The sequence below is a fragment of the Pseudonaja textilis genome, chromosome 1, assembly GCF_049901715.1.
Source record: "Pseudonaja textilis isolate UNSWEBS1 chromosome 1, rPseTex1.2, whole genome shotgun sequence".
Taxonomy (NCBI): Eukaryota; Metazoa; Chordata; class Lepidosauria; order Squamata; family Elapidae; genus Pseudonaja; species Pseudonaja textilis.
The window spans coordinates 64,948,328-64,963,012 of NC_141990.1; the positions used below are offsets into that span (position 1 = coordinate 64,948,328).

General features: G+C 35.2%; 1 protein-coding gene across 4 annotated transcripts in view; it reads right to left on the minus strand.

The window, feature by feature from the left end:
* Positions 1-3,373: 3,373 nt before the first annotated feature.
* The window catches only part of SPAST (spastin), a 40,682-nt gene continuing 29,370 nt past the window's right edge, over positions 3,374-14,685 (minus strand). For all 4 annotated transcript variants that reach the window (XM_026695458.2, XM_026695456.2, XM_026695457.2 and 1 more), the window contains 7 exons: positions 14,496-14,587; positions 11,967-12,046; positions 10,556-10,598; positions 7,588-7,667; positions 7,111-7,181; positions 5,905-5,945; positions 3,374-5,057 (listed from right to left, as the gene is read on the minus strand). In XM_026695458.2, the coding sequence (XP_026551243.1) occupies positions 4,935-5,057; positions 5,905-5,945; positions 7,111-7,181; positions 7,588-7,667; positions 10,556-10,598; positions 11,967-12,046; positions 14,496-14,587 (530 nt within the window). In that variant the 3' untranslated portion in view covers positions 3,374-4,934. The remainder of the gene's footprint in view (positions 5,058-5,904; positions 5,946-7,110; positions 7,182-7,587; positions 7,668-10,555; positions 10,599-11,966; positions 12,047-14,495; positions 14,588-14,685) is intronic.

A 14,685-nucleotide genomic window follows, 5' to 3' on the forward strand; every position in this document is an offset into this window, starting at 1 on the left:
ATTGGTCTAGCAAATGTTTTGTATGCTCTTGTTAGTAGTGTGATATTACCAGAGAAAAAGCTACTTAGGATTAGGTTAACAACTCTTAATGCCTTCTTGGCTATGTAGTTACAGTGGGCTCTAGCACTTAGATCATTAGAGATGAGAACTCCAAGATCCTTGACAGTTTGGATCATCAACAAGGTATATGTGTTGGATTTCAGGTCCTATAATTTCCAGCCAGCTCCCTGGGAATTCTAAGGAACTGTAGTTCAGCATAATTGGAGGGCATCAAGGAAGGAATCAACTTTTCTTCCCGTTAAATGCCAGGTGCAGTGCAGTCAGTCACAGATCTGGCTCGCAGCTTTCAAGAAGCTGCAGTTAGCTAGTCATAAAATACAAGATGAAAAATGACTGTTTTGTGTCCCAAGTCACAAACCAGTTGACCGTATTTTAATGGAACATCAAAGCATACAAGCTAGAAATAAGGAATTTCCTGGCAGTGAGAATGATTGATTAATGGAACAGCATGCCTCCCGGGGGTTTCAAGAAAACACTGGACTGTTACTTGTTCGGTATGGTATAAAGACTTCTGCTTTGAGCAGGGGGTTGGACTAGATTTCCAAGGTCCCTTCCAGCCCTATAATTCAGTATTAGGTGAGATTGTGCATCAGATGAACAAAATGTAGACTTAAATGACTTCTGATTATTAGTGCTAGGAACCTTTTGAATGAAAACACCTCTATTTGCAAGCCTTTGAAAAGTATTCAAGACACATTTTAAAGCATACCATTTCAACCTTGTTTTGTATAAACGGACTGTGTAATATTGTTTGTGAATGATGCTAATCTGTCCTTCAATAGGATTTACTTTCAAACATTTAACAGCTGGTTTTCCTAGTTCTTAAAAGCAGGAAGGTTTACTTTTCTTTTTATATAGTATTCTCAATCTGACTATCCAAATAAGAGTGCCCAACCAGCACAGAAAGCCAACTGCAAACAGCTTTTTCTGAAAACTTTTTATTTGTATTTTAACTATATAGTACAAATATTTTCTTTTATATTTTTTTTGCTGTTACAGAACTAATGGCTAATATTCTGATGCACCAAGTAATAGCTGTGCAAAAATATATTATTGTGAAAGTTGTTTTGTGGAATAATTTATAGGATAATTAAGATATCAAGGTAGAGGTATATTTCATATTTGTTTCGAGAGTAATATAAAAAGAATGTAACCAATATCTCACAATCCATTTTAACATACTTAAAAATATTGAATACTCAAATTACTGTTTCCACATTTTTATTTAGAAAATAACAACAGAGGAAATTGTCTGTTTCAACACAGTAAATTAGAATTTAAATAGTTAATTTCTAGTCTTATTTCAAAGATATCAAATGGAAATATCCCACAACAGTCATTATCTTATGATATGAGAAAAATTAACAGCAAAAAGTAATACTGTAGGCAAGAGATTTGCAAGTCATGAGTCAGGAACTCAACATGGAATAAAACTGAGTTTTAAGACAAACTGCAACAAATAAGTTTGTCAGTCTAATTCTACATGAACATTTTTCATATTTATACACATTGTTTTCCTAATATTTCATATTGTGATACCTAATTTCAACAGCTAGAATATGAGAACTTTCTCAAAATGAGTTCAAAGTTGTCTCTTCATAGCTGAAAATCTGTTCAATAAAAAAATCCTAATTTTAGTAGCACCTTTGATTTAAAATTAACATATTTACATATCAAGTTTTTATTAAATGAGATAACTAATTGAGAAGAACATTCTATACAGAAAAGGTAACAGATGCCTCTTAGGAACTTGTATGTATGGATAGGAATGCTTTCCCGTGTTTTCCCCATATAAATAGCATAAAGCTTTTTTTAGAAGAATCTGAAAACAATTTTAAATTGTCTAGGATGTCTGTTCACTGGACATCCAAGATGTGTTACAGAAGAGCCCAGATGATACAGTAAACAAACATCAGTTAAAAATCCAACTGCTATGGGGTAGATTATGGTGGTTGCTTGATAACTGAAAACAGACATAGTAACAGTTTATGCTACTCAATGAATAAATAAATCCTACATCCATCTTGGAATGAATTTGGAGCCTTCATCGGGTTCTCACTAATGCTAGCACATTAAAAAAACTGGAGGAGCCTAGTATACTATTTTCTAGAAAAAACAGAAGTATTATTAAAGTGATATGAGACAAATAACTATGTTTCTCACGCGTATTTCTATTAAAGAGAATTGAAATACGGACATGATTACAATCATTGCTGGATTATGGCTTGAATGAAAATGTATTAAGTGTTACCTTTATTTTAAAGCAACATTTATTGCATAAAAGCAAACAGTCTGTAGTGTCCTACCATATTTCAAAATTTGCTAAATACTTATACATAACTGAGACTTCAGATGTTCCCCCTCCCAAAATGCTTAACAAGAAAGGTAGCACTCCCTCAAAGATAATATATATGAAGCTAAAAATTCAATCATTTGTATTCAAAATTCAACCATTTGAATTCTTATCATTAAGCTATAATACAGAGAATACACTAGGATCTCTAGAATCCGTTCAAGCAAGCATCTGAAATATTCCTAACACTTTCTTAAAAAAGAATTAAGCCAATTGACTTGGTAGTTTTAATTCTATTTTTATATATCTAAATCACCTAGTAATTCTGATTCAAATAGGATAAAAATAATTCTTGCCTGAGTAAATTTTTGCTTTAATTAATCAGATTTGATTGCAAGCATAATTCAGAAATATTTAGCCCTTAAATTAAAATAAGGCAGATTACTGCAGCCTTTACTTAAAGCCTTGGATAAGAAGTGAAACATTTTCAAAGAAAAAAAAAAGTCCCATTGCTTTTTCAAAAAACCACTCTTTGGACGACTGTGACCTAGATGATTGAGAATCTCTATAGACAGTAATTTTGATTATTAGGTTTTTGAAGTCTGGTGTATTTGTAGATTTAAAATGACAAGTCTGAAAATTTTAATTGAGACTTCAGACAAGCACAAGGTTTACTACATTAGGGGAACAAATAAAATGTTCAATGTCCTTGGATTAGATTATCCAATTTTAGAATGAAGAGTTAAGTGATCAGGCAGCTTTAGGCAAGTATAATTTGTTCAGGGATTAAAACTAATACAACTTTAAATAAGACTGTATAATGACTTTATTGTATACTGTACCAGTATAAAGAGTTGAAATGTACAGGAGTAGCTAGTGTCATCAGTCTTTCAGAAATGTCCTTTATGGTGTAACAAACATATTTACCGTTTACCTTTAGCAAGAATGTTTATGCTATGCAGTATTTCTGTATTCAGATGCATCAATATGGTCTTGAAATTATTTCAAAGATAAAACAGGAAAAGAGACTTTAAATTTATTCCATAATAGGTACATCTTACAAATATTTGTTGAAGTTGGAGACATACATCTGTACATACCCACACACACACTTTACGTGTAAGAAAATTGGAAGAAAAGAGAGAAGTATATTAAAGAGTATCCACAATAGTATGCAACCTAGTTTTCTGAATTGTCAAAGAAAGATAAATCACAATTAATGTACTATCAGTTTTAGATATTAAAATACTTGCCATGTTTAATCAAGCTGTAAGAGCCAAGTAATATACTTTTAGTGCGTTTTAAATAAACCTGTGATGGTTTAATAACTCATACAAAGATTTAGTAACAGCTGTTAATTGAACAATATATTATTTTTTTAGATTTCCCTTTGCACATAAGGCATAATTTCTTCTATAAGATAGCAACTGAAGAGATCTCTAGAAATGAGAAAACCTTAATTTAAGATTAGGAGTATTGTTGATTTGCAAATAGTATGTATTATCAAATAAAATTTAAATAAAGTTCATAAAATCCTGCTTCAAGTTCAAAAGTACCTTTCAAAGACCAATGATAACATTTTAACAGAAATGTTACTCTTCTGTCCCTGTTTTTCTATCCTTTTTGCACAACTACTAAATTGTAAAAAATGAATTAGTCTTTACTCATGTATCTAATTCATACCCTTTCTATTATAGCAAACATACAATTGAATAAATTATTCATTTTGTAAACACCAATCATATTAGACAGAGAAGTAAACCCATCTGTTCCTTTAATATTAAAAGTCCATTATATTACAAGTCATTTAATAAAAAATTTTTTAAAAATGGTTGTATAACTATAAACTGAAATGCATGTGGATATAGAAGGCCAATTAAACAAGTAATTACAGCTATGATCACTTGCATATCTTAGAAAATCACCAGAATGGAAAATTCCTTGGCTCTTGGTCATTGTGGTCACAAAAACTAGCACTGAAGGAAAAATCTGTCGTTGATTTAAATTAATATTATTTCACATTTGGACTATGATTCAAAAACAAGATATTACTATGGATATTTATAAATGTACTGGAAAACTCCTGCAGGGAAAAATTGATAACTTTAACCAATTTGGCATACCAATTTGTTGTACTACTATATTGACTGTGGGACTTCACAAAGAGAAAAAACAGACTACATATTGTGGATTTTTCAAAATAATATTCTTAGGCATATGGGTTTATGTTTAATTTGGCACATTATCCATACACAAGAAACTGAAACAAGGCTTAGTGATTAAGAAAAACACAACAAAAGTAAATATAATGAGCAACTTTTAGAAAATACCAAAAAAAGGACACAAAGTATATTTTTCCCATCATTCATTTGGTAGAATTCTCTTCCCCGTTTTACTGTGCTCTCATAGTTTGTTGGGTATAAATCCTAGTATTAAATTTTGGGAGCTTATCATCAACTATTACAAATCAGTCTTGCCTTTTAGTGCAGATACTGCTGATGTCTTGCAAACAATCAGCATTAGTTTGAATCAGCTGTCCCTTGCTGACAACAATCTCCCCTTGTTTGATAAAGTTCTTTGATCACACTGTAGTGTCTCCAAAGGCTTTGTTCCAGCGAATGTAAGCTTCTAGGGTTTGAGGGCTAAGGCTGCATTTTATTTTTTTCAAAGACTCGTTGAAATCCGACAGGCGAATATTCCTCATCTAAAAGGAAAGAAAAAAATAAGTTGCCTTGAGTATCACATATTATTGGGTTTAAAATTTGTTTATTAAACCATTATGTTTTCAAAAAAATATTAGCATGGGACTACCAGCATGGAGGAGCAGACCAAAAGTACAATAATTCAACTTGGATAAGTATTACTATGTTGATTCCACTAGATGGCACTAAAGTATGTGAATCAATTTCAGCAAATCATTTCAGACCATTTCCCCCTATTTCTAGCCTGCTAAAATGACTTAAAATACAAAGTGCTTAAGGCAACAACATACTCTGATCTCTGATCGCCCTATTTCAGTCTGTGCATTCTTAATCTGTCTAAAAATTTAAAGGACAAAGAATCTACTAACACGGTGCCGTAATAGGAAAGGGAGAAGTTTCAACATTGAGCTGAGGAAACTTAGAACTAGCCAGACTCTACTAAAGGTCACAGGATGGAATAAAAAAATCTATGTTGTATTCATGGAATGGTAATTTTTACACTACAATACTACATAAATGTTTATATATCTAGACTTCTTTCTAAAGTGTTGCATATTTTGGTTGCATTTGTGTTCTCAAATATAAAATTATGGTTATTAATTATCTATTTAGTCTTAGAGGAATTATTTCTATGACATATTTTGGGGTATTTGGTTGCCTTTTAGTAGTATTGGATTTTTTTTATGCTACACAGACCAACTTGACAACTTAGTACTTTTGTAAATTAAATGAATGTGTTTACTCTCAAGAGTATCCAAATAATCCTTATGATTTTGAATTTTCAATTGTACTCTGAAAACAATAAATACAAAAGATTAAAAATGAATGAATTGTCAGCAAAGCACATACCTCACTAGCAGACATGTTCTTCACCTGCTCAGGTTTTAATTCTGTAAATTAAAAGAAACACAATTAATTAGTTTCAAATCAATGCATCCTACCAGAAAGCTTTATATTTGAAGTAAGACAACTCTGAATTCTGGCAATAAAGCTGGTTTAAACCAAATGCTTAAGTACATGTTTCTTCATCTTGAAGATCATAAGGCTCTAGGCAGGTCATGATCACATGATCATGGGAATGCTGCAACAGTCGTAAGTGGAAACTGGTCACAAGACACTTTTTTCATTGCCATTGTAACTTCAAATGGTCACTAAACAAATGGTTGTAAGTCAACGTCTATCTGTATTAGGCTTTCAAAGATTTGGGGAGCTTTTATAAGTTGAAGAAGGAGGAATTTGCTTCCCAAAACTTTTCACTCTCACTCCCATTTAAAAAAAAACCCAAAACAAGAAAAAAAAGTTAAATATTTCTTCAAATATTTTAAAATTCTGATTCATTCCTGTAGATCCAAAGAGGACTACAGATACTTGCTAATATTATGTATTATAAAACAAAAAGAAAATATTGCAACTATTTTAGATTTAACAATCTGATACGCTAAATTTGTTTAATCCTGTACCTTGTCTTTTTATACTCAATCTTTTTATCATTTTAGTTACTGCAGCTTTTTAAACTTCACTTTAATGTTATTCCTTTTACATTACTATCACATTAATTGCCTCAGCTCCTATCCATCTAGACGTTTGAAAGATGCAAATACGAATAAATAGGTACCACTTCTCACCGCATTTGCTGGCTCATCCCTAGTGTCAGACATGACTGGAAAGGGGAAACCTTTACCCTTTTTTTAAAAATGACTATAAGTTTCAATGTTTATTTTGATTACATTTTACCATTTGCTGTCCTTACTGGACTGGTTGCAAATTCTGTAATATGCTGTCTCTGTGCTAAACTAAATTCCTGATGAACATTGGATATGTGTATGTGTACCAATGTATATATGCATGCATGCATCTATCTAATTTACAAAGTGCAACCAATGTTAGCTAGTTAATTCTGATTATTTAAATTATTTTTAAAATGCTACTAGCTATAGCAAGGACTTGAGCAAACTAAACTATTTATTTGGATCATAGCTTAACCAAAGACACATATCTGAGCACTTTTTAGAGCCACCTTCCAGATGCATTTAATTCAAAGTTAATTGTGCTTACCTCGTATAGGGCCCAACGCTGCATCTTTTGCCAATGCTGTTAAGTCACTACCTGAATATCCATCTGTCATTCTTTAGAAGAGAACACAATTTCAAAAATTTATATTCTTTGCAGAAAGCTAATAAAGTTTACTGTGTTATATTCTTTATTGTAAAGCAGTGCAGTACGAATAAAACAGAGTTCGGACATTTTGGATAAAACCATTAGGTCCATAGTTCAGAAGTTTCAATATTTAATGTTCTAATATTAATGATATTAAATTGTAGTCTTATCATTTAAGAAATCAGCATACTATACTTGATGAGAGATGAAGTGCTGATATCTTTTCTTTATAAACAGTGAGGAAGAGAAACATAGCTTTGCCATTACTCAGAGCCATTTATATTTAGCATTTCTTCTTATGAGCAACAGCTGCAAATATCACTAGGCACTATGCAAAGTCCACCTAGATTTAGCAGTAAGTTAGAATTTACTCACCTAGCTAACTGTGCCAATTCCTTTTGGGTTAATGGATTTCCTTGTTTGCTCAAGAGATTTTTTAGTAAAAGCAGTCGAGTCTGCAAAATATAACATTCTCTGTTTGCAATCTCACCTCTGGTTAAATAATCAAGCAAAGGCGCTAAACATCTGAAAATTGTGCAGAATGGTTTTGACTTTGCAAAGACAAAACATAGGATTAAGTTTGAAATTATATGGGGTGGAAGTGAAGCTACATCTTAAAAATGTCTTTTTGCTTCTATGTCTTGCTATTATATATTAGTAAAATGCTAAAAGCTTAACAGAAACACAAGCAAATTGTAAGAGTTCAGCATTCTTCTATGCAATCTATAATATCAGTTCCAATCAGATTATCCTGGCTTCTCACATATTTTGACACATTCATTAAATATGTGAAATCTGTTTGGGACTGATACGGAAGGCAATGAACAACATAACTGGCTTTAATTTGCTGTCTAGTACATTGTGGGGTTAAACAGATATCCCATGGCAAGCACCATATTTGGCTTGGCACTCATGCAAATATAGTATTTAAACTTGCTTGTTGCTTGAAAGTTTTCTTTCACATAAAAGTGAAAGCTTACATTTCCAGATATATGAAAAAGGGCATTTGTACTTACCTGATACGCCCATTTTCTGTGAGCTGTGAAGAGCATCCAGAAGTGGGAGGTGCTTCAGTCTCTTCTGGAAAGGCTGGGCTTAAAACTCCAGGACGCTTCTCCTCCTCCACGGGACACCTCCCCAGCGCCCCCCAGTTTTGCGAAGACTGAGTGCCAAAGTCCGGAACTCATCACCTAATCTAGATCCCTGACCGGAACGGAACCCCACCAGATGGAAAGAAATGGGTGGGGCTGGATGCTCTTCACAGCTCACAGAGTGGGCATATCAGGTAAGTGCCAACGCCCTTTCTCCCATGAGCCTCATTTAGATGGGAATAGTCTCAGGTAATCCCTCCTCCTGTCTTAAACCAGCGGCCATAGGGGTGAAGGTTGCCTCTGGGATTCACCAGGCAGTGCTCATTGGAGGAGATATACCTATGAGAGGCTGTCCAGAAATACCCTGTCTGGGCTGGGTGGATAAGTCCAAGGGCCCCAACAATGTATTTGGGCCCTGATCCGATTGTTGTGTCATAGCCATCTTGTCCACCTCCCTGGCCCGTTTCTGCAACTGCCTTTCCAAGGCTTGGTGCCGTCTATGGGCATCCTTATCCTCTGCCTTAGAGGCCTTTTGGGGGCCCACTGACTTATCTCGGGACTTATTTGTCTTGGAGCAGAAGACATTGCCACCTTCCATTGTGGAGGACTGATTCTCATGCCTCTAACTTTAATTTTTTTTAAAAAAATATTATTATTATTTATTATATATTATATATTATATATAATATTTTATTTTTTATTATTATTATTATTATTATTATTATTATTATTATTATTATTTGTACTTAGGGGTGATGCCTACCCCTGTGGATGAAAGTAGAACGCTTCTCCAGGAGTGTAAGTCTATATCTATCTATCTATATACACACACATATATACATATACATACACACACACACACACACACACACACATACATGTGCCTATATCTACATGTAAAACTGTGTATATGGGAAACAGTATCTAAGGGTCCCCAACAAGGGGAACCCCCAAGCACTCCAAGCAAGAAATATTCTGGATCCCTGGTCCCCAACAAGGGAAACCAGCTATACAGGGCCTGGATGGATCCTTTCTTGTCAAAAATGTCCCGCTATTTGAAATGGCACTTCACTCCAATGTAATGATCCAAAAGCAATTGCAAAAAGAAAAAAAATCCTGTTTAAGGACTAGCCTGCTTCTCCCATGCCAGCAACATAAAAGAGAAATAATGCCAGGGAAGTGGAATGGGAAGGTACCTGCCCCGGTCCCCAAGAAGGGAAACCAGTGGGGAATGGCGCCTGTGATATTTAGGCGTGAACTTGAAGCCAGCCGTTTAAAATGGCGGGAAGGCAGAATCTCCGGTGTTAATTGCCCGAGCAGTTTAACGAGCCGCTGCTGCTGACTCTCTAAATTGTCAGATAAATGATCCTGTCAGTCGAAACGGCAAGGAGAAGTGAGCCGCAGCTGCCACCACTCTGCCAAGATCGCAGAGATAAGACGATCAGGGGATTAGATAAGCTAATTGCTGAAGCGGCCGTCTCAGGCTGCCTGCGGAGTGGCAGGCTCCACCAGCCACAAAGAACTGCTCTCAAACTGATCGGGGGGATAGTAGAGCCACAAGCCTTGAAATCGCCAAATTAATTGGGGAATAATTTACAAGCCGAATTAACCCAAGAGCAAACCTGAATTTTGACTAGGTGAATCAGAAAACCGTTCCAGTCAGGGAGTGCACAACCTCTTACCACGAAGGCTGAGCTAAAACTGGGGGATGCTGGGGAGGTGTCCTGTGGAGGAGGAGGAGCGACCCGGAGTTTTAAGCCCAGCCTTTCCAGAAGAGACTGAAGCACCTCCCACTTCTGGATGTGCTGAACAGCTCATGGGCTAAGTAAGTAAACTTGAAGCAGACAGAAAGATGAATCCTTTTTATGCAATCCTTTTACAAATAAAGCATACTCAGAACTGATATAGTGACAATTAAACTTCCATTCACATTTAGGTTAATTCTGATGTTAATGGTAATTTGTTCTTCAGCTACAATCTAGGTTCAAATTGTCGCTTCTTCATAGGAAAATAATCAAACTTAAGAAAGAAAATTTACAGAATAGGGAAATGAACAAAGGGGAATAAATGACAAAGGCAAAGAAAGAAAAGAAAAAGAAAAGAGCATCACTACAGAAATCCTACTAGACCTTGTGACAGAAGAATCCATTCTATAATTAAAAATGAAAAAACTGGTTTTTGTGTTATTAATCTGCATCCAAGAATTGAATAGGAGACGTTCTTACTTAAAAATATCACCGTAAGCTACATACCTCTTCATTGGGCAATGATACATATACTCTTTTGGTGAATCGTCTGAAAAAGAAATATTAATATAAAAGTTCTACTTAAGATTCAAGATATAATAAAAATTTTAAACCAGGATTGTAGTTAGCAAAAAATGATTTTTTAACACTATAAAATTTAAAATTGGCCCTATATTTATTGCCAGCAGTTAATATTAGAATTTCAAGATCACATTTTGTTGTCAGCCCAGCTGGTTTTGAGAAGTGAGAATTGTAGATGAGATGATGAGGAAGAAAGATACATTGGGCTTGAGAAAGTGGAACACAGGCAAAGAAAGAAAAGGAGGAAATAAAAAAACAGGAAACAATAAACAGAAAAGTCTCAATTCAACATCAAAGCAGCTGCACTTTTCACTTAATTCTACTTATTTTGTGGGTATGTATTTTGTAGGTCTAAGTTCATATTCTGTCAGAATGTGCCAATTTAATTTGCTAACTTAATCATTATTTTTATTAATAAGTAAATTATTTTTAAATAAATTAATAACTGTATAAAATGACATCTTACTAAACTTTTATTTAAAATAATATAGCTCAGAGTGACTTTAGTGATTAGAATTTAACAGTGAAAGAAGAGGTGACCATGAACAATAGAAGGAGGAAAGAATCATAAATGTCAGTAATAAAATTTAAATTCAATCCCAATACATTTTAGAAAAGATGTTGCTTTTTCAAGCGTGCCATAAAAACAGAACAATGCAAAAATGGATACCAGAATAAGTTTCAATACATAAAGATAGTCCTTGAATATGACCAATCTCTTAGCAACCATCCAAAGTTATAACAGACCCCCCCTCCAAAAGTTTTTACCTCTAACCTGGATTTAAAGTTCCAACAGTGGGTGCCCCCCCAAATCACGTGATTGCCTTTTGGGCACTTGGCAATTTCTACAATATCCTTGAAAAAAGCAACAAATATTCCAAAATATATAGGAAAACTAAATTTTCCAGGCAGTTGAGATTCTTCCTGTGACTATGATGACAAGAATTTGGTCAATTATTTTGAAATAATTGATATACATATAAGAAGAAAAATCTGAGAACTGAGAGATGTTTTGAAACACAGTGGCATTTGGCCAGAAAGATCTCTCCATTTTTGGTGAATAGAAGCTTATATTTCATTTTTAATGTATTTAACCTGTCTTTAGTAGCAAAATGAAGATAAATCATTGATTATATCAAAAATATACAGTAGTTAGAAAATATTTCCAACTACTCATTCCAACAATATTTCCAGTAAACATATCATCTAGGAAAGTATTTTTTACCAAAATAAATATACTCTTTAAACATGGTATATCAAATTAAGTGTTCAAGAATAGGATCAAAGATAAATTTACATTATATATTCCTAATTAATTATGCATAAATTATAATACCTGAGAACAGCATCATCAAGCTCCTGTGGTCTGTTAGTTGCTCCCATTACTAAAATGCGATCTTCTCCTGAGGACTGTACCTTTTTCCCCCCAAAAGCAAATTCAGATAGAATCAGAAAAGGAAACATCATACTATAAATACATATATACTCTGTGTGTGTGCGCATGTGTGTGTGTGTATGTATGTATATATATATGCAGATCTTGGCATGTTCGGGTCTTTTCCCGTGTAAGATTGAGAGTATCTTGGTGACGTTTCGGCAAGGTCCCACTCGCCATCCTCAGGCTGGTGCTTTCGGCTTCGTGCCAGTGCAAGCAGTGCAAACAGAAAAGGCTGTGAAAGTCTGACTCACAGACGAACACAATACAGAAGCCTGATGATGGTAGGTGAGATTCTGCTGAAACGTTGCTACAACTTTAAAAGCACAACTATAATGACGTGGGAAAATACCCGAACAAAGCTGAATACCATACATGCATGCACGCATGCATACATACATACATAGTGTTTGTGTGTATGTGTATATACGTCATTATAGTTGTGCTTTTAAAGTTGTAGCAACGTTTTGGCAGAATCTCATCTGCCACCATCAGGCTCTGTATTGTGTTTGTCTGTGAGTCAAACTTTCTCAGCTGTTTCTGTTTTAAATTTGGGGCTAGCCTACTGCTGTGCCAGAATGGCTGTTTCTTCATCCTGATTGGTTGGGAGTCTTGGTCTGTGTTTATTGGTCTTGGAGTTTGCTGTGTTCTGCTTGATTGGTGTTTCTATATATATATATATATTCTGAGGTTCTCGGGGGTATTTGTATGTGGATCTTTGGTTATTCGGGTTTTCTCCCCAAATTGGAAGTATTTTGGCGACGTTTAGATGAAATCTCATTCGTCATCTTCAGGCTTGTGTCTTCGGCTTTGTGCTTCTTGGAGTAATGTGAGCTTGCAGCTGTTTTTTCTTTTAACTGCCAGTGGGAGTGCGACTTGACTGCATGGGGGCTTGGCTGTGTTCTGATTGTTCAGAATAATCAGAGAAGCCATAGAGATAGAAAAACACCCACACAGCATGAATAAACAAGATGATACCTCCCGCCTACCAGCCATTTGGAAACCCGCCCTCATTAACAAACGAGTACCTAACATGAAGAATGACACCAGACCCACACCCATGAAGGCCACACAAGATGCTACCACCACACTTCCACATAGAAAGCAGATTCACACACACACAGATGATGAGACACAACTATGGACCAGAAGCCCTACCGCAGCTGCATCACTACCCGCTTCAAACCCCTCCGACCCATACATGAAGTGAACTGACACCCAACATGAAGATGTGGCATGACCACAAACACGAAGCCAAACAACAGGATCACAGCTCACCAGCTCAAATCCGCCGACAACTAATACTAACCTGAACACAGCTAAGCCCCCACCTGAACAGAACACACCCCCAGACAATCAGAACACAGCCAATCCCCCAATCAGATCACAGCCAGGCCCCCAACCAATGAGAACATACCCCCACCCAATAAGAACACAGCCAAGCCCCCACCCAGTCAAGTCGCACTCCCACTGGCAGTTAAAAGAAAAAACAGCTGCAAGCTCACATTATTCCAAGAAGCACAAAGCCGAATACACAAGCCTGAAGATGTCGAATGAGATTTCGTCGAAATGTCGCCAAAAACCCGAATAACCATACACACACACACACACACACACACACACACACACACAGACACATATTTGTAACTGGGAACAAACTGTTTCCACAATACCATGTAATGGCAATGCAGAAACCATTATTATTTTGTGGAGTTTAATGACAAATTATGATTTTCTCATTATTTGGAAAAGTCTAGAAAGTTTGAAATGAAAACATGAGAACTGCCTTTTCCATTTCTGTACCCATATGGCTTTTCAATAAAGTTATACTCTTGGAGAAAAAATGTCCCAGGAGATTCTTTTGATGTTTAATGCAGTGGGGTGGTTGACAGGAATGTTGTTTGTTGTGACCTTCTGCATTGAACCTAGCATTGGGTACTGAGGAAACTGGCTGTCCTTGTGGTATTTCTGCTGTTGTTATTAAGGAGCTCCTGGCAGCTTGCAAAAGATTGGGGTATTATCTTGTTATATCTGCTTTTAACTCTGCTTGAGGTAATAATAAAGCTTAAAGTCATTTTATTCACTGGCGTGTTTATTGCCTCTAAATCCAAAAGAATCAATTGCCTGGACACTTGATCACTGTCCTGACACTTGGCAAAACACACCATTTTGCTCTTATGCATAAATACCGTATTTCACTGTATAGCATATTGTAAACATGTAAATAATTTCATTGGGTTTGGTGGTCTTGAAGTTAACAGCAAGCACACTGAAAAATACTTGAAGCTTAGAAAAAAAGGGGGAGGGAGAAAGAACTGCAACAGTTCATCTTTTATTAGAAAAATCTTGACTGTTTTCTTTTTTTAAAAAAAAATCAATAACTGCCACAAATACCCAGCACTATAATGCTGTTCCATAATTAATACTTACACCATCAAACTCTATTAAAAATTCTGTTTTTAAACGTCGGCTAGCATCATGTTCACCTTCTCTTCTTTCACACAATAAACTATCCACTTCATCTAAAATATAAAGATAAGATAATCTTTATTGTCATTTTTTACTGTGAGCACACTGGCACACATTAGAAATGAAATTCTGTTGCCTGCTCTCAAAGTAT